This window comes from Erpetoichthys calabaricus, chromosome 17 (genome assembly GCF_900747795.2).
Source record: "Erpetoichthys calabaricus chromosome 17, fErpCal1.3, whole genome shotgun sequence".
Lineage (NCBI taxonomy): Eukaryota > Metazoa > Chordata > Cladistia > Polypteriformes > Polypteridae > Erpetoichthys > Erpetoichthys calabaricus.
The window spans coordinates 22,366,639-22,393,588 of record NC_041410.2 but is presented as its reverse complement, the minus strand read 5'-3'; the positions used below and the strand labels follow the sequence as shown (position 1 = coordinate 22,393,588).

The window sequence follows — 26,950 nt, the reverse complement described above, 5'->3', positions numbered from 1 at the left end:
AAGTGGTGATTGGAGCGGATTTCAATGGGCATGTTGGTGAAGGGAACAGTGGAGATGAGTAGGTGATGGGTAGGTATGGTGTCAAGGAGAGGAATGAAGGAGGTCAGAGGATAGTGGATTTTGCCAAGAGGATGGACATAGCTGTGGTGAATACATATTTTAAGAAGAGGGAGGAACATAGGGTTACGTACAAGAGTGGAGGAAGATGCACACAGGTAGATACATCCTATGCAGAAGAGTTGATCTGAAGGAGATTGAAGTCTGCAAAGTGGTGGCAGGGGAAAGTGTAGTTAAGCAGTAGAGGATGGTGGTCTGTAGGATGATGTTGGAGATCAAGAAGAGGAAGATAGTGGGGGCAGAGCCAAGGATCAAATGGTGGAAGTTGAAAAAGGAAGACTGCAAGGCTGAGTTCAGTGAGGAGGTGAGACAGGCACTGGGTGGCAGTGAAGAGTTACCAGACAGCTGGGAAACTACAGCAGATGTAGTAACGGTGACAGCAAGAAGGGTGCTTGGCATGACATCTGGAAAGAGGAAGGAGGAAAAGGAAACCTGATGATGGAATAAGGAAATACAGGAAAGTACACAGAGGAGGAGGATGGCAAAGAAGAAGTGGGATAGTCAGAGAGATGCAGAAAGTAGACTAGAGTACAAGGAGATAAGGCACAAGGTGAAGAGAGGTGGCGAAGGCTAAGGAAAAAGCGTATGATGAGTTGTATGAGAGGTTGGACACTAAGGAGGGAGAAAAGGACCTGTACCGTTTGGCTAGACAGAGGGACCAAGCTAGGAAAGATATGCAGCAGGTTAGGGTGATAAAGGATAAAGATGTAAACATACTCACAAGCGACGAGAGTGTGTTGAGCAGATGGAAAGAGTACTTTGAGAGGCTGATGAATGAAGAGAATGAGAGAGAGAAGAGGTTGGATGATGTGGAGACAGTGAATCAGGAAGTGCAATGGATTAGCAAGTAGGAAATAAGGACAGCTATGAAGAGGATGAAAAATGGAAAGGCCGCTGGTCCAGATGACATACCTATGGAAGCATAGAGGTGTTTAGGAGAGATGGCAGTGGTGTTTTTAACCAGATTGTTTAATGGAATCTTGGAAAGTGAGAGGATGCCTGAGGAGTGGAGAAGTGTACTGGTGCCGATATTTAAGAATAAGGGGGATGTGCAGGACTGCAGTAACTACAGGGGAATAAAATTGATGTGCCACAGCATGAAGTTATGGGAAAGAGTAGTGGAAGCTAGATTAAGAAGTGAGGTGATGATTAGTGAGCGGCAGTATGGTTTCATGCCAAGAAAGAGCACCACAGATGCAATGTTTTCTCTGAGGGTGTTGATGGAGAAGTTCACAGAAGGCCAGAAGGAGTTGCATTGCATCTTTGTGGACCTGGAGAAAGTATATGACAGGGTGCCTCGAGAGGAGCTGTGGTATTGTATGAGGAAGTCGGGAGTGGCAGAGAAGTACGTAAGAGTTGTACAGGATATGTACGAGGGAAGTGTGACAGTGGTGAGGTCTGCGGTAGGAGTGACAGATGTATTCAAGTTGGAGGTGGGATTACATCAGGGATCGGCTCTGAGCCTTTTCTTATTTGCAATGGTGATGGACAGGTTGACAGACGAGATTAGACAGGAGTCCCCGTGGACTATGATGTTTGCTGATGACATTGTGATCTGTAGCGATAGTAGGGAGCAGGTTGAGGAGACCCTGGAGAGGTGGAGATATTCTCTAGAGAGGAGAGGAATGAGGGTCAGTAGGAACAAGACAGAATTCATGTGCTGGGAGACAAAGACAGAGAGGTGAGATTGCGTTGGTATGGATGTGGTGAGAGAGGACATGCAGGTGATGGGTGTAACAGAACAAGATGCAGAGGACAGAAAGATATGGAAGAAGATGATCCGCTGTGGCAACCCCTAACGGGAGCAGTCGAAAGAAGAAGAAGCTTGCCAATAGGAATCGCCAGGCTAATACAGTGGAGCACTTTAAAACACTGCTGAAAACACATTACTTTAACATGGCTTTCTCATAGCTTCATTTTAGTTTAATCCTGATGCTCTGTATATTCAATTAATTATCATGATTATTCATGGTGGCTCCAAAATCCATACTAACTCCTACTCTCTCTTCTGTTCTTTTTCCGGGTTTCTGTGGTGGCGATCTGCGCCGCCACCACCACCTATTCAAAGCACCTTGATGTCCCTACATTGATGGATTAAAGATCAGGGGCCTCATGTATAAACGGTGCGTACGCACAGAAATGTTGCGTACGAACGTTTCCATGCTCAAATCGCGATGTATAAAACCTAAACTTGGCGTAAAGCCACGCACATTTCCACGGTACCTCATACCCTGGCGTACACAATTTCTCCGCTCGGTTTTGCAGACTGGTGGCACCCATCGTCAAAGCAGTGCTACTGTTCCTGTGTGATCACCCTTTCTTTCTTAGACCCACATTCCTGACGCGGCTTTATAAATACACTGAAATTAACTGCATATTGCTTATTAGTGTAATGCCTCTGATTGTAATTAACCTGCAGCAATATAATGGTCCAGGGAATAGCCATAGTATTCCATATACCATAACTGCTTTAGCGTTGTTACGCTCACTGCATCTTGTTCTTCTTTCAGCTGCTCCCGTTAAGGGTTGCCACAGCGGATCATCTTTTTCCATATTACTCTCACTGCACCACTCGGAGCATTTATATCACTGTATCTGAGTGGGGAATCACAGCAGCAGCTGATCAGAAAGAGAATTATCGGTATATAGTTTCAAGCACACACTACCTCAGCCACGGCAAACGCGTCAGTCTTTCCTGTACGGACCTCGCGTTTCAGAAACAGTTTCCTCCCAAGAACTATAAACGCACTCAGTCAAGTGCTCCTTGTAGAACTGTCTGTACTTATAAGTACAATTACCTCACTGTAAACTTGCACTACAGTTATAATATTGCACAACCTGCGCCACTTTATAAAGCGTGTATGATGACAATATCATTTTTAAGATGAAATGCAGCAAAATATGTTGCTTATAGTATACAGATAAAACTTTAACTTCATTTAAATAATCAATATTGTTAATAATTAAACATGTGAGGACACGGTGCCGCAGCGCTAGCTAGTTCATGGATAGCTCCTGCCTTGCGCTGTATTATTGCTGGTGCTGACGCAACACTGGAAGGATAGACGGATAGAATAATTAAACATGTACTATGAAGATATTTCAATGTTCCTTAAAAGTTTTGAAGAATCGGCGTTCTAAGCTTACAGATGGCTTAATGTCTATTACATAGCTGATTGTGTGGCGATTGGGTATTTGGAGAAAGAAAAGTAAGGACAGGAATTGGAGGTTAGTATGTTTGAAAGAGACAGTACTTCTGTAATAAATTATTTCATCGAAGGTCGCGCATGGCGCAGCAAGCCTCTTGCGTGAGATATGAACAATCACTGCGCCACCGTGTTCCTATGTTTAATAACATGCTTTCATTCCTATCATCATGAAAAAGATATCACGTATACATCTCAGTATTTTAATTATTCAGAGAGCTGCAATATCACGAATGTCATGGATTCTGTGTCCTATCGGAGAAAGAGAAAGAACGGAAGCACGCAGTGATTCACACATATAGAGCACATAGAAGATCAAACACAGAACAAAGCATTTAACGTCCTCCTTTAGTTACGATGGGATTTGAGAAACTAGTAAAATAAACGATTTTAAGATGAAGTTTATGATGTTCTACTTTAATGACAAAATAAACTACGTGATTAAAGTGGAAATTTCGAGATTAAAGTTGGTATTTCGTGCTTTTTTCCCCACTGTGTGCCTATTTTTTTTCTCTGTACCCTAATAAGCTTTCATATGACACTCAGACGGTCCGCTACGAGTCGCTTTTTCACACCGACTTTCGGGCACTGTGCGATTTTGTGAACTTGAGCTTTCGAGTTTCTCCAACACTATGTCACTCGATCAACTTTCTTTTGTTGATTATATCACTGTTTAAACCAACAAATAGTACGTTTTTCCTTTGCCTCCACTTGGTATTCGTTGAAATTCTTATATTTTCCCCCGTGCTTTTCCCATTGTCTTTTCACAGAAGGCTATTTATATCGATTTGCATATTCAAAGCGGCATAATTCTGGGAGTAGTTGGGGTGGGACAGAAGGCATGTGCACGTGCGTTACTTTTCATGCTGATCGGTATTTATGTAGTGGAAGAACGTGAAAGTTTGCGTACGCACAGATTGTTACATCTGGATTTTTCTGTGCGTACGCACATTCCCGCTTTTGTGCTTACGCCATGCTATAATGTGAGTTCTACGCACGGCGTTATACATGAGGCCCCAGAAGTCCACGTGACTGTCATCATCAAGTCCTTCCATGAGAACCCTGAATACAATGAGGACTGATTGAGGTCATTTATGTTAGGTAGAATGCCTAGAGGGGGCTGGACGGTCTCGTGGCCTGGAACCCCTGCAGATTTTTTTTTTTTTTTTCTCCGGTCGCCTGCCGTTTTTTGTTGTTTTTTCTGTCCTCCCTGGCCATCGGACCTTACTTTTATTCTATGTTAATTAGTGTTCTCTTATTTTAATTCTTATTTTGTCTTTTTTTCTCTTTCTTCATCATGTAAAGCACTTTGAGCTACATTATTTATATGAAAATGTGCTATATACTGTAAATAAATTGTTTTTGTGTATATATACTGTATACTAGCCATGTGCGCCCAACTACGTTGCGCGTGTTAAAGTTGTCTGTGAAGGGCTCCACGTTTAAACGCGGCTGCCAGTCGTGAACTGGGCCCTTCGTCGCACAGCATTATGATTTTTTATAAGGGAAACAAAATTACAAAACAAAACCCTTGGACATTGATTCGATAGGAACAGCCTACTCGGAATCATTGTCCGAATAGTAATTATGTGGTGGTGGAGGAGCATTTCTGCTTCTCTCCGTTCACAGTCCGTCTTGTTTTCATGACACTGTCATTTCCTCTCACGATCTCTTCTCAACCTTTCTCCAATCTCGCAGGTTGCTTTGTGGCAATCCAAAGAGTAAGGACGAACCAATGCTTCTTTCTTGAACTCCAAACGCCAACTGATGGAAAATCACAGAAGTGTGTCCGACTTATATACTCTGACTGCCGACTCCAAGAAGTGGGTGAACATTCGATTTGGACGAAGTGCTGCCAACGACGGTCGATAGAAACACAAAAACCACAGTCTCGACAACGAAGCAGGTGTCGACGCCAGATCTAAACACAAAGCACGGTGTCGACACCAGATCTAAACACAAAGAGTGGTGTCGACGTCAGATCTAAACACAGAGTGGTATCGACAGTGTTTGTAAACAAAAGTAACAACCAAGGTGTTGTGTATTCAGCCAGTACAAACAGCATGTAGTCTCCTTTAGTTCAATCCTCTTTAATCACCACACTCCAACCTCATCCAACGATCCTCCCCCTCACTTCTGCCCTCTACTGAACACAGCAGGAACACCACACAAGGCAGTGAATTCGCGAACAAACAAAGATCAAGATCCAAATGAAGATTATATACTGTTTATATTTATATATATATATATATATATATATATATATATATATATATATATATATATATTATTCCTGCGGTGGGTTGGCACCCTGCCCAGGATTGTTTCCTGCCTTGTGCCCTGTGTTGGCTGGGATTGGCTCCAGCAGACCCCCGTGACCCTGTGTTCGGATTCAGCGGGTTGGAAAATGGATGGATGGATGGATATATATATATATATATATATATATATATATATATATATTATACTTATATATTGATATTATATAATAAAATACATGTAAGAAACAGCATGGCATTCTCAAAACTCATGAGGAATGTTTGATTTCAACAAGAGTATAAACGACATAAGCAGGGGAGCGTGACCCTATACTTAAAAGTTTACTAAAATAAGCTAATATTAATAATATAAGTTTACTAATAATAACCATCATAAAATAGAGAAGACATGCTTATTAACTGTGGCAATCCACCAATTCAAAACGTGCATCTGTTGATTTTATATGTCTAGTCTCTCCTGAACAGGGTTGCAAGAGCAGCTCACTTCAGAATGACCAAAAACAGAGAATATTACTCAATAGGATGGCTCTTCCTTCAGAACAGTTTACAATGGGCTTGGATCCCTGTCTCATGTTGGTTGTTTTCTTGCACTGCTAGGACTGGTTCCATGTCCCTGAGGCCCTAAACTGAAATAAGCAGGATAAGTAACAAAGCACATATTGCAGTAAAATGCCAAATCTAGATGTGGTTTAAAAAAAAAAAAACTGGAAAAAAAAAAACATAGGCTAAATAACAAACATATGAAGTTAAATAAAGCACAACTAAGTTAAATCAAATATTTTGCATTAAAAAGGCAACTACTAAATAACAGAAGAGGTCAGCTGTGTTTTGCGATTGCAGCCAGCTGCTTTAAGTGTATTCAGTCTTGCATTACCTTTAGTTTTGTTCCCTTGGTAAGTAAAATTAGTCTCTTATACTTGCTTGGAATCAAAGGCCGGTCTATCTAGAAACAATTGTCTTTTTTTTTTGCAGAGCTTACAGTCTGCAGTGATACTGCATGTTATTTACAGCGGAAGTCATCTATGTATTTGCTCCCCAGGAATGCTTTATCTCAAAAGCACTTCACTAAACTGCAATACAATGCATAAGCAGTTATATGTTTACTAAAACCTAGGCTTCAGTTGGCATTGTGAAGGCAAATACTGAATAAGACACCAGTTACTTCAAGGCACAACAGAACACAGCAGAACACAAGGCACAGCAGAAAATCACCTCTAACCGTAAATATTCAATCAATTATGCCCTCTTGCTGTCCTAAGCGTAAAATCCAAAAATAGGCTAAAGACAGTGACTTTTGGAAAGTGTTGTCTTTCCACCCATGAGCTGAAAAGTGCTCACTCTCTATCACTAAATTTTGATCAAATAAATTCTAGCTTTGTAACGAAATTAGCAACTTGACCACTTGTATTTTTCTGCTCAAATGCATCAGCAACAGAAAGTGACAGCTTATTTGTCAGAAAAAAGTGTCTTCTGCAAAAACTATACATAAACTACTGTCAAACAAAGTAAGATTACAATTTTAGCATACAGGAAGATAGACGGCAGGTACCACACCACTTGGGAAATAAACTTTTTTTGAATGAGAGCAATAAAGAATAAAGGCTTCTTTTGATATTTAATAGATTATTGTTGGAGAAGCATTTATTCAACACGTAGGGCATTTATTCAACACATTCACAATTTCACAATATCAATCAATATGCAGAAATGTTGCTTGCTTCAAGCTAGATATGTTCAATACTTGTAGAGGCTTATGCCTCATACTGTATGTGGACTAATGTCTGATAAGCCACCACAGTAAGTCACATTTTTTTGTTTGTAATCATTAATCAGCAAGACGAGTACCTGGAGCAAATCTCATCACATTATTTTGGGAAAAAAAATTAACATTAAGTTCTAAAATGTAAATTATATGTTTCACATAAAGATGGTTTGATTATTAATCACTAAACATCTACACTCACAAATTTCTTTTAATGTTACAAGTTGTTATCCGGCCTTATTACCTTCAGAGTTCTAAATACTTTATAACATCTCCCCTTGCATTCTGTTTGTTTAAGATGAAGATTCGGTTCTTCAGTCTTTACTCACTGCTCATATACTCCTGTCCTGGAATATACTATGAATTACACAACACTGGAATAACTTCAGTGTTTGGCAAATTCATGTGAATTTCCAATTGGCAGTATTAGAAAAAAAAAACCTGCTGCCTCATATCTGGTCTGAATGCTCAAAGGAGCCTTTCTTGTACATAAGGTGTCATAAATTAGAAATTGACTTGCACAAGCCACTTTGGCCAGTAACTCGGCAGCTAGAAGGAATCTCAGCCGACTTCCAAAATGTAAGCCTTTTTTTACGGACCAAATCTAAACAGTAAACAAAACGTGGGTTTCTGACATCGTTATCATATATTTTATATATCGAGTACAACAGAAATTATTATAAGTTACCACATGGAGTCTGGAAAACGTTGGTAAGTTATTATGTAGTCGACTTAAGTCTTTACAAGGGGGCTTTCTCCAGCTCAGGCACCTGTTAGATGCAGTGACTACAAGTACGAACCTTATCGTTCATTATAGATGCAAATTACCTAATGTAACGAAGCAGAAATTCCCTTCTCCCTGCAATGTTATCAGACGTGCCGAAACCAAAGTTAAAGGCCTCGAATCCAGTGGCATAAAACAACAACCCAATTGCCTTACAAGATAAAGGAAAATACTAGGTACTGTATTTATTAAGTGTATCTTTATTAGATTTCACAAACCTCACGCGACATTTTTTTTTTTTAAATTCTTCAAATAGTATAATTCTTAACTTATACAGAACACCGAACCATTCCAGGGACAAGGGATCAACCTGCGCCAACAAATTACGCTGCGCTGATTTCACAGCATTTGCGGGGTAAGAGGTTACAAGGTTATGACTGTGGAATTCCCACCCAACATAAGCTACTGTGTAGCACGTCCCGCCACGAAGACACTATCAAACAGGACCAGCTGGAGACAAGACAAACCCCTACTCGCTCTGCAATATCACATCGCAACACACTCTACATCGGTACCTACCACCCTCCTCTCCCACTCAATCGATCCGTCTCTTTTTCTTTTAGTGCATATTGCAGTCACCTCTGCTGGTAGCTGCTCTGTCTTGCTTGAACCCCGAAAATAGGCACGTACAGCTTGGCGGGCCTCTCTATTTGTCCTTGAACAGGCGTGCACATTTGTTTCGTTCGGCAAATACAAGGTCCATCTTGCATGCATGTGTATCGTTACATTGTTCCCTCTACAATCAGACCGATCTTACAGCAGTAAAGCGTCACTTGAGGAACGCAGTTGATGCTTCAGGCACACAAAAGGCGGTCGTATAATACACCACGTGGGGTTACAAAACAGAATTGACCCCATAAAGGCGGGACTTCGCATGGTTTTTTGGGAAATGTAGTCCGAGTTTCTGTCTGAATATATATTGGAATATATTAAACGGTTTACATGTGCAAATCAAACAAAAGCAATTAATCGATTAATCCACTAATGCCGAGTAAAATTCCTCTCTCTGTTGCAATTGCCTTGCACCACTATTTGTATAAGCGTGGCTGAGGCAACTGGACTTGATTATAGCAAGAATTGCACAGTCCAATATACAGCAACACTAGTGCTTTAATTCACAATAATAACCGACAATGCGAGACAACGCACTGCCTTAGACCTCGTTTATTTCACATCTCTGGTGAGGTGACCAAATCTTTTTTTTTTTTAAATCTCTTTTAAGTGAGTCATATGAATTAATTTCATAGACAAGTACGAACTGATTCAGATGAACACAAAACTGCTGGTAGGGCGCATGCGTAATGACGTCAACCCTTTTGGTTTTTACAGTTAGATGTTGAGTTTCGCATGTGTGATTCAAGATTCCATTGGCATGTTTATATTAAATTTATTAAAATAATTGGATTATTGTACAATAAACTTTTTGGGATGCTTTATAGGCCTATATATAAAAAACAATAGCAAATATAAGTGTGTTTTATGATTCCTAGTGAGTCGTTTTCTAACCTGCTTGGTCCTGAACTGGGTCACTGGGTTCTGCTGGAGCCTACCCCAGCTGGAATACAGCGCAAGGCAGGAACAAACCCTGGACAGGCTGCGCACATATACGAAAATTAGAACGATACGGAGCAGATTATACTCCGGTCCGAATGACATGAAATTACATATAGAATCTATATTATAGATAGATAGATAGATAGATAGATAGATAGATAGATAGATAGATAGATAGATAGATAGATAGATAGATAGATAGATACTTTATTAATCCCGATGGGAAATTCACAAGTACATGTAGGTGGAATGGTTTGAAAGGTGCTGCTTGTATCAAATTCAAAATGGGCATATATTTGAGAATGATAATTACTGACTTTTTGTAACACCTTCATGGCTTTTTTCCTATTTGGGTGAATCTTTGTTAAAGAAATATTTCCTTTTTGTTTACATTTTATATATCTGAATTTTCCCAAGGGATTAATAAAGTTTTGCAAGAAGACAATATCTCCAAAATTCACCATAGGAGAATCTGATCCAATCCGTTTTTCCAAAAACAATAACATTTCTCAGTTTTAACATTTGATAGGTTATCTTTGTACGATTTTCAATTAAATATAGGGTTTACATGATTTGCAAATCACCTCATTCTGCTTTTATTTACATTTAACAATGTTCCACCTTTAATGGAAATGGGATTTATATATACTGTACTGTACATATACCCACTTAATAGTTATGTTCTAAAAGTAATAATGTAAGTAGATGATAAAATAACAAACAGTACACAAACCTAATGAGTGCTGGCAACACACAAGCAGAAAGCAAAATTCCATGGCAAGCGTTCGTGTCTTCTCCCAGTTCCCTTTCCTAAAACGGCTGGCTTTTCTATGAATACAGACGGAGTGAGAGACAGAACAGAAACGACTGACCCTTTGAGAAGCATCAATCACAATATAAGTTTGAAATCATCTTTAGAATTATTTAAATACATGCCAGATGTCACTGTTAGAATTTACAAAAAGAGGATTTTTTGAGAACTGAGGAACAAAAACATTCAGAATTTAAATAATAAATGGTGTTAAGTGTGTCAGAGACATTCTAATCTGGAACAAAATTAACATATTCCAGGCAAAAAGAAATGGACTAAAACACGAATGTCAAACTCAAGGTCCAAGGGCTGGTTTCAGCAACTTTGACCTTTTTAAAGTCGGCTGCTTCATCAATATTCAAAACGTTAGATACAGCCCTTGATGACCACTAGTCTTCTCAAATATACTATTTAACGTATAATTCATAGTTTGTATCCATATATAATTTACATTTGCACCTGGCAGTAAAACGTTTCCAGTATCTGCTCATATTTATCTACACAGTGCACTGCTGCTACTAACCTTTAGTTGAAACAGAAAGTGGCTGCTTGTAATGATCCAACAAAAACAGTGAAAAGGTTGTGACAAGCCACACTGCGGGCTACAACTCGCCTTTTCACGGCGACTGATATCAGACGTCTTTTTTATTTCGGGCACTGTGCAACTTTGTGAACTTGAGCTTTCAAATTTCTCCAACACTCTATGTCACTCGATCAACTTTCTTTTGTTGTTCATACCACTGTTAAAACCAACAAATAGTATTTTCATAGTAGTTTCATTACCTCCACTTGGTATTCGCTGAAATTCTTCTGTTTTCCCTCGTGCTTTTGATATTGCCTTTTCACAGAACGCTTATCTTAAGGGCTATTTATACTGATTTGCATATTCAAAGAGGCATAATTCTGGGAGGAGTTTGGGGAGTGGCAGCAGGCGGGTGCATGTGCATTACTTTTCACGCTGACCGAGATTTATGTAGCCGAAGAACATGAAAGTTGGCAAACGCAAAGATTTATGCATCTGGATTTTTTTGTGCGTACGCACATTTCTGCTTTTGCCTTTATGCCATGTTTTAGTGTGAATTCTATGCACGGCGTTATGTATGAGGCCCCAGGTCTTGTCCTACCTTCTCAACCACAGCCACAAGTTTGCTTTCTCCACCTCCTCGGCCACCTTCTTGGTTGCTTTACACAAGTTATGCCCTGATAACCCAAGCTCCATAAGCAGTTGCATTGTTGACAGTTTCTGCGTTTTCCACATACACAGGGGTGAAGCCATGTGCTTCACCTGCCCTCTCTACATTCCAGTTTGGTGTACTTTCCTTTCATGGGCTGACTCTTGCCCTTCTTCCCATGACACTGTAAGTTCGACCAGCAATGCATAAGGCCAGGTTTATAGTTCATGCAATGTGACGTGTGCGCCTGTGGATGCTTCTGCTACGCAAGCGATATATTGTCTATGCTTGCGCACATACTTTATGTACATCTGAAGGATTCCACCAGGTGGCAGTGTGAGATATCATCACGGTGAGAAAACAACGTTTGACTTCACTGTGTTGTGAATTGCCCAAAACAACCATAAAATTCCCAGGACACCTTGCCACAATATCTCAGAAAAGAATGGATGTTTAATGATTACATCCATCAATCAAGGGATGCACACATTCCAGCAAGCATCAGGCACGAGGCAGAAACAATCCCTGGATGGGGCTTCAGCTCATCGCAATGTGAATACAAGCACACACATACACTGGGGTCATTTTAGCATCACTAAATCTCCAAACCTGAATGGTCTTGGAAGGAAACCGGAGCGCACCGCGGAAACCCACCAGGAAAACATGCAAACTCCTGGCAGGGAAAACCAGGAATATGACTCCGAGGGGCAGCAGTGCTACTGTTCTGCCACCCCCACATGGGTAATTATTAACAGTATTAATTATTAAATGAAGTTAATAATTTATCATCATGAAAGTCATATCAAGTATAAATCTAAGGATTCTAAATGTACAGAGAGCTGGAATATCATAAATTTAACGTGTTCTGCGTGGTACTCACTACCTCACATAACGATTAAAAACTGAGTCAGTTTTAAGAGGGCGTTTATGATGTTCTATTCTAATGACAAAGGAAACTACGAAATTAATGTCGAAATTTCCATTTTAATTGCGAAATAGACCTTTTTATTCTTCACTGTGTCCCAAATACTCTTCTGTACATTCTGAAGCTGTTGCAAAAGACGGCACAGAAGATGGTATGTGAGACCTTTTAAATGTATCGCATCATTACAATGGGGAATATGCGACTCTCTTATTGCGTATGCAAAAAACAGATGAAGAAAAACACCACAAATATATTTGTACGTCAGCATTTAAGTGTGATGATTTACTTCATCACATCAAACGACTCATCAATCATCGAAGCACACACATTGATCCTGTAGAATCTACAAATCAGCATGCTGTCACATGCTGGTTGTAAACAAGACTAATATCACATTTCAACTTGAACACACTGTGCCACCCAATTTTCTGCTGGTACTGCAACTTACGTACACGTCACATTCATTTAATTTTCACACGTTACTTTCCAAGGACATGCTCAGAGGACATGTCAAATGAATGCTGGAAATACGTGGCAGCCATGATGCATGCATGTACACGTTTTGAGCATGAAATATAAACTGGCCCCAAGTCTCAGGTACAACTCATAGCACCATAAATAATGGGGGGAAAAAAAGCAAAAATGCCCCATCAAAATTGTTAAAACTGTTCATTGTAAATCAAAGGGTGTTATGCTAACACTCTGGCTCTAGGGAAGTGGTACTCAAAGTGTTTTGAACTGACGACCACTTTGCTAAAGGCAAATCTAACAGCAGACTACAGGAGTCTGAAAGTCATGAAGATCAATTAACAGCAGGCAGCCAATCAGCACTGATGTATGTATTACTAGTGGCACGGAGTTAAAATACTGCCTTCACCAGGCTTCAGCTCTCCAGGCTAACATCAAAGAGTTCAGAAGAGAGACCTGCATGGTGATGAGATCGGCTAGACTGGACAGGTTGAAGAAGTGTTGCATGTAAGACAGAGAATTTAGACAGGTGTTCTCTGTAGTCCACATATTCATCTGGCAAAATTTTACACCAGATGCCCTTCCTGATGTAACCCTGCTCATTTATCCGGGCTCGGGACTGGCATGAAGAAACATACTGGTTTTACCAGGAAGTGAAATCGATTAGCAAGGAGGAAGTAAGAACAGCTATAAAGAGGACAAAGAATGGAAAGACTGTTGGTCCAGATGACAGTGGAAGCATGGAGGTGTATAGGAGAGATGGCAGTGGAAGTTTTAACCAGATTGTTTAGTGAAATCTTGGAAAGTGAGAGGATGCCTGAGGAGTGGAGAAGCAGCATACTGGTACCGATTTTTAAGAATAAGGCTGATGTGCAGAACTGTGGTAACTACAGAGGGATAAAATTGATCAGCCACAGCATGAACTTATGGGAAGCAATAGTGGAAGCTAGGTTAAGAAGGTGATGATCAGTGAGCAGCAGTATGGTTTCATGTCTGGAAAGAGCACTACAGATGCGATACTTGCTTTGCGGGTGTTGCTGGTGAAGTATAGAGGTGGCCAGAAGGAGTTGCATTGTATCTTTGTGGACCTACAGTAAGCATATAACAGGGTGCCTAGAGAGGAGTTTTGATATTGAATGAGGAAGTCGGGAGTGGCACAGAAGTATGTAAGTGTGGTACAGGATATGGACGAGGGAAGTGACTGATGTGTTTAAGGTAGAGGTGGGATTACATCAGGGATCGGCTCTGAGCTGTTTCCTGTTTGCAGTGGTGAAGGACAGGGGTCCCCGTGGACTATGATGTTTGGGGAGGACATTATGATCTACAACAAGGTTGCGGAGACCCTGGAGAAGTGGAGAAATGCCCTAGAGAGCAGAGAAATGAAGATCAGTAGGTCAAAGACAGAATACCTGTGTGTGAATGAGAGTGAGGTCAGAGGAATGGCAAGGATGCAGGGAGAAAAGCTGGTGAAGGTGGATGGTTTAAATACCTGTGATCAACAGTACAGAGTAACAGGAAGGGTGGAAGAGAGGTGAAGAAGAGAGTGAAGGCAGGGTGGGTGAAGTGAGTGGAGAAGAGTGGCAGGAGTGATTTGTGACAGACGGGTACCAGCAAGAGTGAAAAGGAAGATCTACAAGATGGTAGTGAGACCAGCTATGTTATATGGGTTGGAGACAGTGGCACTATCAAAAAGACAGGACACACAATTCGAGGTGACAGATTTAAAGATGTTAAGATTTGCATAGGGTGTGACGAGGATGGACAGGATTAAGAACGAGTACACATTAGAGGGTCAGCTCAGGTTGGACAGTTTGGGAGACAAAGCCAGAGAGGTGAGATTGCTTTGGTTTGGAAATGTGCAGAGGAGAGATGCCGAGTATATTGTGAGGAGGATGCTAAAGATGGAGCAGCCAGGCAAGAGGAAAACAGGAAGGCCTAAGAGGAGGTTTATGGATGTGGTGAGAGAGTACATGCAAGTGGTAGGTGTGACAGAGCAAGATGCAGAGGACAGGAAGATATGGAAAGAGATGATCCGCTGAGGCGACCGTTACGACAGCAGCCAAAGAAATAGTTCTCTATAATAGTAGTTTTAGAACCATTTCTCATGTATCTAAGTATATTGGTTTAGTGGCACCAATGTCATCTAGCAGCCTTGACGGTTGCAAATAAAAGCTTGCATAAGCACATAATAGACTAACATATCTGAGTGATTTAAACACCACTTTGCCCTGGAGACTGCCAGTTTGCAGACTACTTGACTTGCACTTTTGGACCACTGGTGGTCCATTGACCATACCTTGAGAACCACTGCACTAGAGAGACCACATGTGGATTACTGCGTTTAGTTCTTTTCACCACACCACAAAAACAACAAAACATATGAATGTAGTGGAAACCTCAAAGGCTTTTAAAAAATGTCAATGAGATACTTGGCTTTGTTAACTAAATTAAGCTGGATAAAATTATTGTGAGAACACAAAAAAAGTGCAGCAAAAAAGAATAAGAGTAGATCATTCTGTCCATCAAGAAAGTGTATTTTTTATATTGTTATCTGCACATAGCCATTTGGGACTCAAACATAAAAATACAGGTTTGCAAATTAAATTTAAAAGACCTAGGCTAAAGGTCCATATTCCACAGTACACTTGCATGTACAATTATGAATAAATACAATACAGTACATTATGCATCATACAGATATAATGAGTGAATTAATAGCAAATTAGCAGAAAATATCAATTACCAGTAATAGTATAAAAACAATAGAATAACCTTTGATACATTTTGCTACCTACATTAAAAGGTTTTGATAAATCACTTGATCTTAAATATTTCTAACTGTGGGGAAAAAAATCTTAGTTGTGCAAATCACTGTGAATAATCTCCATTTACTGCATAAACTGCCCTGATAAGAGGTGAAGAGCTGCTATTCAGAGTGCGGATACCAACAGATAAGCCAAGTCTACACGTTAAGACTGAAAGTGCCTCAAGTTACTGCAGATATACCGATTCTGGCCTAAGTGCTCCTGATTTTGACAGGTCAGTATCCTAAGAATTTTAGTTTATCTTCATAGATTAAACACTTGGCCATCAGGTTGACTTTGCAGTTGAATTGGTGTGTTGAGGTCATAAACATGTAACCTAAAGAGAAATTTATGAAAAGTAAAATTTGCTATGTTTTGGTGAATCTACTAATAGGCTTCTTTTTGAAACACAAAAAATGATTTCAATTTACAAAAATTGTCAGATCTTGACATTTTATTAACAAAAAAAAAAAAAACTGTTTAACTTCCAGTTTGCCTGAATGAAAATAAAAACATCTTCCTCTTTGAATCTCCATTATAGCAGTAACTACAACACCACATTTTCTGCAATTGTGGCTCAGATTACTGCAAAGGAATGCTAGCCCATGCCTTCATCACAAATATCTCCCACTCAGTAAAATTGTGAGGGTATTCTAGAATAAATTCATAATTTCAGATCCTGTCATAAGATTTCGGTGCAGTTTGGGTGTGGAGTTTGGCTCAGCATTACAAAGACAATACAGTCATGTTTATCTTATTCATGTATAGATTTGTTTATACTTGGGGTGCACATATCCTTTAGTGAAAGATGTAATGATGTTTAGTCAGCCAGCATTCTCCAACCATGACACTGTCATCATAATGCTTAAAAGCTGATATTAAGTTCTAATCATTATCTGTAAGAAATGATTTCTTCCTTGCCATACTCTCATGACGTAATTTTAAATAAACGTATCAATGTGAATTTCCCATTGGGATTAATAAAGTATCTATCTATCTATCTATCTATCTATCAATGCTTGCTTAATTAAAAGTCAAAAGAAACCTTTAGATGCCTGGATTTGTTCTTGGAGAGTTAACATAGTTTTAGAAATGAGTGCTGAACCAGTTCCAGACTGATAACCAACAATGACTTCTTCAAGAGTATCCTTGAAATGTGGATGATATGCTGTAGGGTTTCCAAGATTATTTTAAAGCCTTGTCTTTAAGGTATATAAAGAACAGGGCTAAAACAAATTGGCACAGATTCTTCGCTTAACTATTCACACAGCAAGCCCTTGACAGACATTTAACTGGAATGTTAAAAGTTTGGGGGAATGGGATGCCATAATGCTTTGAAATCGGCATATCTGCATAAATCTCTCTTTAGATCTTTGATATCTTTTCATACTCAAAATACACGTATTTATCACTAGACCCCAGATAAACATCTGGCCATATTAAGTGCAAAAATGTGCAAAATGAATATAGGCATATTGAAATGAACTGCTTTAATGATTTTAGTGCAATATTTAATTACTGTTATTACTATTTTGTCTAAGAAACTATTTTGTTAATATACAATATGTTAGCTTCTGTTATGTACCCAAATAAAATCCTAAGTCAATTCAGTTTAGTTTATATTTATATAGCAGTCTTCACTGAGTGCATACTCAAGAGTGTTATAACAATTTCACAGGTGAAATGCAATTACAAAGTTTACAAATTCCTAATTACGTACTGCATACATAGAAAAAATGTAGAATAATTTAAACACATGTTAACACAATTCCAACCTGATCAAAATGAATGAAGTGTAACAATAACAAAAACTCCACTAAACAACATCCCAGGGGAAAATAAAACTCTGGGGGGTCCATGGGTCAGTTATAACAGACAATGTCAGACATGGTCATAATCCTGGAGACCTCGGTCAACTGGCCACTGGGAAATGGTGTATATGGAAAAACCTTCTTTAAACTTGCAAATAAGAATTACTGTTTAATGTTGCTACACATAAAATGTAATAAAATCTGAGCCCATACTAAAAGAATTTTAAACGGCTTAATCTAAACAACTGAAAACAAGGAGTTTTTAGCTTTAAGCAAAACAGCAATCTTGATGGAAAAAGTCACATCTTCTCACAACAGCACTCTCTCCCCACCAATATGCATCTCTGTGTCCTTACTTGCATCTCCTTTGGGCATTTCCTCCTTGATTGGAAATTATGAATATTCCTCTTTTCCAGAAAGTATCTGCTCTGCCACCTTATACTTCATTATGGCAGAAGGTGTTTGGAAGTTTTCTGGAGTCCAATGTTTTGCATTCATATGTCTCTGCATAGTTTTCATATTGTTAAAAACAAAGTTGCAGTGTGGGCATTTGTAAGATGCATTCTTGTCCAAACCTCCAGAAGGGGGGGGAAAAAGTCAGAAACCTTTTGAAACTTTCAGTGATTAAGTATTACACAGTTTATCAATAAACTATATATCCAAGTTACTAAATAGCTTAAAATACTAGGTATTACTGTCAACGTTATCAGTTAGACCAGTGGTCTCAAACTCCAGTTCTGGAGGGCCGCAGTGGCTGCAGGCTTTCATTCTAATTCTTTTCTTAATTAGTGACCTGTTTTTGCTGCTAATTAACTTCTTTTAAATTAATATTAATTGACTTGCTCTTGAAAAGTCCGACCCCATAATTGTTTTTTTTTTCTTTAAAATTAGGAGCCAAACAATAAGATACAAAATGAGCCAACACATGACCAGGAAACTGTCCATCAAACAATATCCGAAAATGAAGAAAGATGAAGGTCTCAGTAATGTTGATCTGCTCAGGTCCCCAAAAAATTTGAACAGTGCTCTTAGAAAAGAGAAAATGAACAATATTGGAAATGTTTTGGAAATGTATGCTATTGCTCAATGAGAGTAGCAACAAGCCATGGAATTAATGAATGTGTTTAATTAACAACAAGACACAGCACCTAAGTAAGCAACTGTTTGGAGTTGAAGGACCTGACTTAGCTGGTCTTTTGTTGGCTCACTCATTTCACATTTCATTTCTGTTTGGGTGCTGTTTAAGGAAAGAAATTAAGCAATTCAAAGGAATGATCAGGGGAACAAATCTTAAATAAATCAATTAAAATAAAAGGAAAAGGAGTTAATTAGCAGCAAAAAACTGCTCACCAATTAAGAATAGGGTTAGAATGAAAACCTGCAGCCACTGTGGCCCTCCCTCCAGGACTGGAGTCTGAGACCACAGAGTTAAACATTTGCATTATTTCACACAATACAAGGAGTTCAATATGTGGCTAACTAGTTGGTTTTAGGTTACAAGAGTGTTAAAGCAAGTAACCCAAGTGAAATTAAAATAATTTTATCATAAAACTATAATTCTAATACCAATAGTACATAAAAATGTTAAGTGAAAGTTTCTTTAATTTGGCATTTGTTATAGTTCATCATCTGTATTCTGTAATTTAAACTGATGATATTACCAATGTCCCTTCAGAAATCTGAACTCTTGCCGTCTCTTCCAAACCTGCATAAGGGCATTGACAAATATATACTAGCTGTGTTACCCAGTTTCACCAGGGAAATTTTCAAAGTCAATGGGCCTCAGTTATAATGCTTTTGGTTAACCAGATATACAGTATAAGCAGTGCTATGTTACTAATTAAGTACCTTTGTGTATACAACATTTTCTGTTTTGATTTTTTTTTCCCCCCATTTACACCAGGGGTTAATATTATTATTTCATTTCAGCTGTTTACCGTTAAACATGCCACATACAGTCCTTGGTGGTGCTGGCACGAAAAAGATTGCAGTAGAACTCCATAAAGGACATCACCCATTAAGGGCATTCAGTGATGCTACAAAGGTGATCTATAGTTAATTCTGTTAAGTTAAAACTGGTAAAAAATCTCAACTCTCCATTAGAAACAAAGACTAAACTCAGTACTGTCTCAGTATACAGTGGGTCTGAATAAATGTCGACCAACAAAAAGCAAAAGTTACTAGTTACTTTAACTCACTGAAAAGCACCATCCTTTTCTTATAATGTTCTGAAAAACAGCACCTCAATCAGCTACAGAAAAAAAATCTCACTTTATTCTGTTCTATTCTGCACCAGTTAATTTGCAGTATTTTTTTAAATTTTCCTTTGTTTTTTCAACTTCAAAAAGAGCTTAACACCGATAATTGATTAGTATTGTTAATTTAATGACAACATGCAGGTGGACAAAAATGTTGGCTTTTTCAAAAATGCCAGGCTATGCATGGATAGATAAAATAAAAAAAATAGTGTAATCAGTTCATCTCATATTTATTGTCACATATGGTAGACACAGTAAAACGAACTACATGTATGGCCAAGTACATCACACCTCCACTGTCTGGCTGCCCAAATCTTGCTTTGTAGATTTAGTCAAATATGAAATCACACTAGGTAATGATAAGCAAAACAGTAGTTTCCTTTTGAATATGCTACAATTCCTGTGCAAGTTTGCAATAGCGAAACATACTAAAAGATGTTTAGGAGATTTGAGATACTGAAAGTTCCTTTTCTGGGGTGGTGCAGAAAGAAAGAAAGGAAGGAAGGAAGATAGCCCTTCAAGGGTCCGGATTAAAATAAACAGGGGAAAAGTGTCTTTTGTAAATGCAACATGTGTACAACATGTGTACACACAATCCAGGATGAGACTAAAACATGCATTCTAAGATAAACATTGTAATCCAGTGATACAATGAAATTGTTATCCAAAAGTGGTTGTGAAAAAGAAGCAGTTGCTACCTTTAATAATATGCTGCCTCTGTCAGTGCTCTTAATTAAACTTTGTGAGTGCTAATAAAATCATCTAGAGCAGTGCACTTGTTGGTAGGAACTGTAGTTCCCATATTGGTATTTTCAATAAGGGTGTAGACAGAATAGGGGTAGTGGGTAATATATCCATGTGACTATGCTCACAGCCACTGCACCTGGCGAACCCTTGACCTTAATTGCAAGCTTCCTAAACACATTTTCTTCAAGCTTCATCACATTTTGCTCCTTTCACTTTGCTTCTGCAGACAGCCTTCATTTGAATAAACCGGCACGCCTCATTTCTCCATGCGATAGCAGTCAGATCGTGTGGTGAAAAGGGGACATGGTGCTTTACAATGTCATAGTCGTTATGAGTATTATTAACGACATATCAAAAAATAAAATATATATATGCATTAGCTAAAATTCTTTCTTCTGTAACATCACCAAATTTCAATCAAATATTTCAAGACATTTTTGAGATTTTGAGGCATTTATGTTTTCTATAGTGGGGGGTGTTTGGGTTTATACACACACACACACACACACATACAGTATATACACTATTTATTTCTATAAACACATACATTTTATATATGTATAGTTGCTAAGTTGTTAGGAATTTGTCCTTTATGCAAATTCAGAAGGTATTCTCAAAAATGTTAGTCAACTGTTATGTTTATGTAGACAATGATGAACAAACATATTAGAAGTTAATTTAAACTCACTTGTTTTTTGCTTTTCCTTTACTCCTACTGAATTGAAATGTTGATTTTTTTCACACTTCATATTCTCCCTACTTCCTTGTGAAGACTCTAACTTCTTCCCAGTCATATGTGTACACTGATGTATACTCAGCTGATGAGAGAAGTCAAAAGTCTGGTTGCAGCGGGGACAAGTAAATACAGTTTGCCCTTTAATCTGTTGCTCATATTCTTCAGGATGCTTAAAAAGCAGATGACTTTCCAACTTATCCTCATTTCTGAACTTGATGGAGCACTTTGGACATTCAAGTGACCTCTGGCCTATGATGGTAAAAGGTGAGCATCAAAGAAAAGATAAAGAAAATGTATTTCCTAGGAATAGCATATAAACAGATTACAGTACAGTCAACTGCAAAAGTATTTTTTGTTAGGATAGGTGCATTACCACATTTTTAAAATAAATTAAAAACACTAATAAAATATGACATTTTTGAAATTCTATAAAATTAACATTGGACTCCTACGGTCAATATGCTGTCCATATCTTGACAATACAGAAAAGGCAAAAGCTTCAGATGAACCTCTAATAATATTTAACCTGTTTGCCATTTTCATCTCAAACATAAATCTAGTTAATTTGATTTATATATATTATACAGTGGGGCATAAAAGTATTTAGTCAGCCACCAATTGTGCAAGTTCTCCCACTTAAAAAGATGAGAGAGGCCTGTTATTTTCATCATAGGTATACCTCAACTATGAGAGACAAAATGAGAAAAAAAAATCCAGAAAATCACATTGTCTGATTTTTGAAGAATTTATTTGCAAATTATGGTGGAAAAAAAGTATTTGGTCAATAACAAAAGTTCATCTCAATACTTTATTATATACCCTTTTTTGGCAATGACAGAGGGCAAATGTTTTCTGTAAGTCTTCACAAGGTTTTCACACACTGTTGCTGGTATTTTGGCCCATTCCTCCATGCAGATCTCCTCTAGAGCTGTGATGTTTTGGGGCTGTCGCTGGGCAACACGGACTTATATATACAGTGCATCCAGAAAGTATTCACAGCGCATCAAATTTTCCACATTTTCTTGTGTTACAGCCTTATTCCAAAATGGATTAAATTCATTTTTTTCCTCAGAATTCTACACACAACACCCCATAATGACAACGTGAAAAAAGTTTACTTGAGATTTTTGCAAATTTATTAAAAATAAAAAAATTGAGAAAGCACATGTACATAAGTATTCACACCCTTTGCCATGAAGCTCAAAATTGAGCTCAGGTGCATCCTGGTTCCTCTGATCATCTTTGAAATGTTCCTGCAGCTTAATTGGAGTCCACCTGTGGTAAATTCAGTTGATTGGACATGATTTGGAAAGGCACACACCTGTCTATTTAAGGTCCCACAGTTGACAGTTCATGTCAGAGCACAAACCAAGCATGAAGTCAAAGGAACTGTCTGTAGACCTCCAAGACAGGATTGTCTCGAGGCACAAATCTAGGAAAGGTTACAGAAAAATTTCTGCTGCTTTGAAGGTCCCAATGAGCACAGTGGCCTCCATCATCCATAAGTGGAAGAAGTTCGAAACCACCAGGACTCTTCCTAGAGCTGGCCGGCCATCTAAACTGAGCGATCGGGGGAGAAGGGCCTTAGTCAGGGAGGTAACCAAGAACTCGATGGTCACTCTGTCAGAGCTCCAGAGGCCCTCTGTGAAGATAGGAGAACCTTCCAAAAGGACAACCATCTCTGCAGCAATCCACCAATCAGGCCTGTATGGTAGAGTGGCCAGATGGAAGCCACTCCTTAGTAAAAGGCACATGGCAACCCGCCTGGAGTTTGCCAAAAGGCACCTGAAGGACTCTCAGACCATGAGAAAGAAAATTCTTTGGTCTGATGAGACAAAGGTTGAACTCTTTGGTGTGAATGCCAGGCATCACGTTCGGAGGAAACCAGGCACCGCTCATCACCAGGCCAATACCATCTCTACAGTGAAGCATGGTGGTGGCAGCATTATGCTGTGGGGATGTTTTTCAGCGGCAGGGACTGGGAGACTAGTCAGGACAAAGGGAAAGATGACTGCAGAAATGTACAGAGACATCCTGGATGAAAACCTGCTCCAGAGCGCTCTTGACCTCAGACTGGGGTGACGGTTCATCTTTCAGCAGGACAATGACCCTAAGCACACAGCCAAGATATCAAAGGAGTGGCTTCAGGACAACTCTGTGAATATCCTCGAGTGGCCCAGCCAGAGCCCAGACTTGAATCCGATTGAACATCTCTGGAGAGATCTTAAAATGGCTGTGCACTGACGCTTCCCATCCAACCTGATGGACCTTGAGAGGTGCTGCAAAGAGGAATGGGCGAAACTGGCCAAGGATAGGTGTGCCAAGCTTGTGGCATCATATTCAAAAAGACTTGAGGCTGTAATTACTGCCAAAGGTGCATCGACAAAGTACTGAGCAAAGGTTGTGAATACTTATGTACATGTGATTTCTCAGTTTTTCTTATTTTTAATAAATTAGCAAAAACCTCAAGTAAACTTTTATCACGTTGTCAATATAGGGTGTTGTGTGTAGAATTCTGAGGAAAAAAATTTATTTAATCCATTGTGGGAATAAGGCTGTAACATAACAAAATGTGGAAAAAGTGATGCGCTGTGAATACTTTCCGGATGCACTGTGTATATGTATATATATATATATATATATATATATATATATATATATATATATATATATATATATATATATATTTATTTATTTATTTATTTATTTATTTACATGATTTTCAAGATAATATTGCATCTTTACATGCTTTAAATTTCCACCTTTAGTCTCTGTCATAAAGGAATTTTTAAGGTGTGAGTTAAAATGAAAGTTGAAATGAAGTTACATTTACACATTCTGGATATGTTTACAAGTGCAGATAAATCAATAAAATGCTTGCCACCCAAAAAGAGTAAGTAAAGGTGTTGTGTAATAAGTTTTTATTATTTTTTTTATCCTGGAATGGAAAACAAGTGATAACATTTGTTTAACTTTTAATTTAAATCTTAATTTCTTAGGTTTTGAAAATTACAAATCGTATACATAAACGTAGACAAGTAGATTGGTCGGGAAAAACAATATTGTAATATTATCTCCTAATTAATAAATAATTTTTGTGTAATTTTTTAAAGACTTGAAGTAATTTGCAAATTGTCTCAGTATTAAGGGCTTCTACATTGTGCTTCTACTGAAAAATAAACAGAAAAAATGTTCTTACAGGAATAGAAATATAGTGTAAAGGTTTGACAAAAGATATTCTGTAAACAATGTGAAAGAGCTGTTACATTTTTCATTTGTAAGGAAACAGAAATAACATCTGCACAAGTCACTCACTGTGGATGTTTCTGGATGCCGGAGAGTCTTTCTTCTGCACACCACTGTGAATACTCTTGTGTTGCTGCATGCCACAAGCCCTCTTGAAGGTCTTGCCACAGTCTTCACAAATGTAAGGTCGCTCCTCGGTATGTAGACGCTGATGGAATAGCAAGCCTTCCAAATTCAGACACAATTTGCCACAGTCACTGCAGACATATCGAGACTGGTTAAGGTGCTCTTGCTTGTGACTTGTTAGTGCTACAGGACATTTAAATCTATCACCACAGACTAGGCACTGAAAATAATGGCCATCAGTTTGACTTTGCTGATCATCCATAATTTCTTGAGGAAAAATTTTGTATTTGATGCACTCATTCCTGGAAGACCCATTACAGAGACACATTTGATAATGTTCATCTTTTGCATCTGGATCTCTGAATTCAATGCCACGTGTACAGCGCTGTAAAGAAGCTTAAAAAACAGTATTAGAATTAATGTTGTCAGTTTTACAATATGAAATACGTGTTTAAAAAAAAATACATTTTGTGACCTATGGAATGACATGCTATCACTGAATTGTTCCAGCTCAGTCAGGTCCTCAAACGGAAGGGATGACAAAGAATAATACATTTACCCAAACCTACCTGCTTCCACTAGCTTTAATTCAATTTGACATTGTAGTGTTATGAAAAATTATGTCGTTTGGGTATTATGTTATGTTGCTAGTCTCAATGGTTCAGACACATGAAGTACTATGTATTACACTGTCACAACAGCACAACAAACACAAATTACTTAACACAGAAAGACCGTAATGGTATTATAAGATAGAGTGCATCCAGAAAGTATTCACAGCGCATCACTTTTTCCACCTTTTGTTATGTTACAGCCTTATTCCAAAATGGATTAAATTCATTTTTTTCCTCAGAATTCTACACACAACACCCCATAATGACAACATGAAAAAAGTTTACTTGAGGTTTTTGCTAATTTATTAAAAATAAAAAAACTGCGAAATCCCATGTACATAAGTATTCATAGCCTTTGCTCAATACTTTGTCGATGCACCTTTGGCAGTAATTATAGCCTCAAGTCTTTTTGAATATGATGCCACAAGCTTGGCACACCTTTCCTTGGCCAGTTTCGCCCATTCCTCTTTGCAGCACCTCTCAAGCTCCATCAGGTTGGATGGGAAGCGTCGGTGCACAGCCATTTTAAGATCTCTCCAGAGATGTTCAATCGGATTCAAGTCTGGGCTCTGGCTGGGCCACTCAAGGACATTCACAGAGTTGTCCTGAAGCCACTCCTTTGATATCTTGGCTGTGTGCTTAGGGTTGTTGTCCTGCTGAAAGATGAACTGTCGCCCCAGTCTAACGTCAAGAGCGCTCTGGAGCAGGTTTTCATCCAGGATGTCTCTGTACATTGCTGCAGTCATCTTTCCCTTTATCCTGACTAGTCTCCCAGTTCCTGCCGCTGAAATACATCCCCACAGCATGATGCTGCCACCACCATGCTTCACTGTAGGGATGGTGCCAGGTTTCCTCCAAACGTGACGCCTGGCATTCACACCAAAGAGTTCAATCTTTGTCTCATCAGACCAGAGAATTTTCTTTCTCATGGTCTGAGAGTCCTTCAGGTGCCTTTTGGCAAACTCCAGGTGGGCTGCCATGTGCCTTTTACTAAGGAGTGGCTTCCGTCTGGCCACTCTACCATACAGGCCTGATTGGTGGATTGCTGCAGAGATGGTTGTCCTTCTGGAAGGTTCTCCTCTCTCCACAGAGGACCCTCTGGAGCTCTGATAGAGTGACCACCGGGTTCTTGGTCACCTCCCTGACTAAGGCCCTTCTCCCCCGATCGCTCAGTTTAGATGGCCGGCCAGCTCTAGGAAGAGTCCTGGTTGTTTCGAACTTCTTCCACTTACTGATGATGGAGGCCACTGTGCTCATTCGGACCTTCAAAGCAGCAGAAATTTTTCTGTAACCTTCCCCAGATTTGTGCCTTGAGACAATCCTGTCTTGGAGGTCTACAGACAATTCCTTTGACTTCATGCTTGGTTTGTGCTCAGACATGAACTGTCAACTGTGGGACCTTATATAGACAGGTGTGTGCCTTTCCAAATCATGTCCAGTCAACTGAATTTACCACAGGTGGACTCCAATTAAGCTGCAGAAACATCTCAAGGGTGATCAGGGGAAACAGGATGCACCTGAGCTCAATTT

General features: G+C 39.0%; 2 protein-coding genes across 6 annotated transcripts in view; both read right to left on the bottom strand.

Moving 5' to 3' along the window:
* Positions 1 to 9,456, bottom strand: part of LOC114667313 (uncharacterized) — a 48,375-nt gene extending 38,919 nt beyond the window's left edge. Inside the window, exon 1 of one of the 4 annotated variants that reach the window (XM_051920491.1) lies at positions 8,668 to 9,456. The gene's annotated coding sequence lies outside the window, so the exon portion shown is untranslated. The remainder of the gene's footprint in view (positions 1 to 8,667) is intronic. The other 3 variants (XM_028822574.2, XM_028822572.2, XM_028822573.2) reach the window with 3 other exon arrangements.
* Positions 9,457 to 15,575: 6,119 nt separating this feature from the next.
* The window catches only part of LOC114667314 (zinc finger protein 91-like), a 52,197-nt gene continuing 40,822 nt past the window's right edge, over positions 15,576 to 26,950 (bottom strand). For both annotated transcript variants that reach the window (XM_051920492.1, XM_028822578.2), the window contains 3 exons: positions 24,750 to 25,202; positions 21,387 to 21,683; positions 15,576 to 18,268 (listed from right to left, as the gene is read on the bottom strand). In XM_051920492.1, the coding sequence (XP_051776452.1) occupies positions 18,087 to 18,268; positions 21,387 to 21,683; positions 24,750 to 25,202 (932 nt within the window). In that variant the 3' untranslated portion in view covers positions 15,576 to 18,086. The remainder of the gene's footprint in view (positions 18,269 to 21,386; positions 21,684 to 24,749; positions 25,203 to 26,950) is intronic.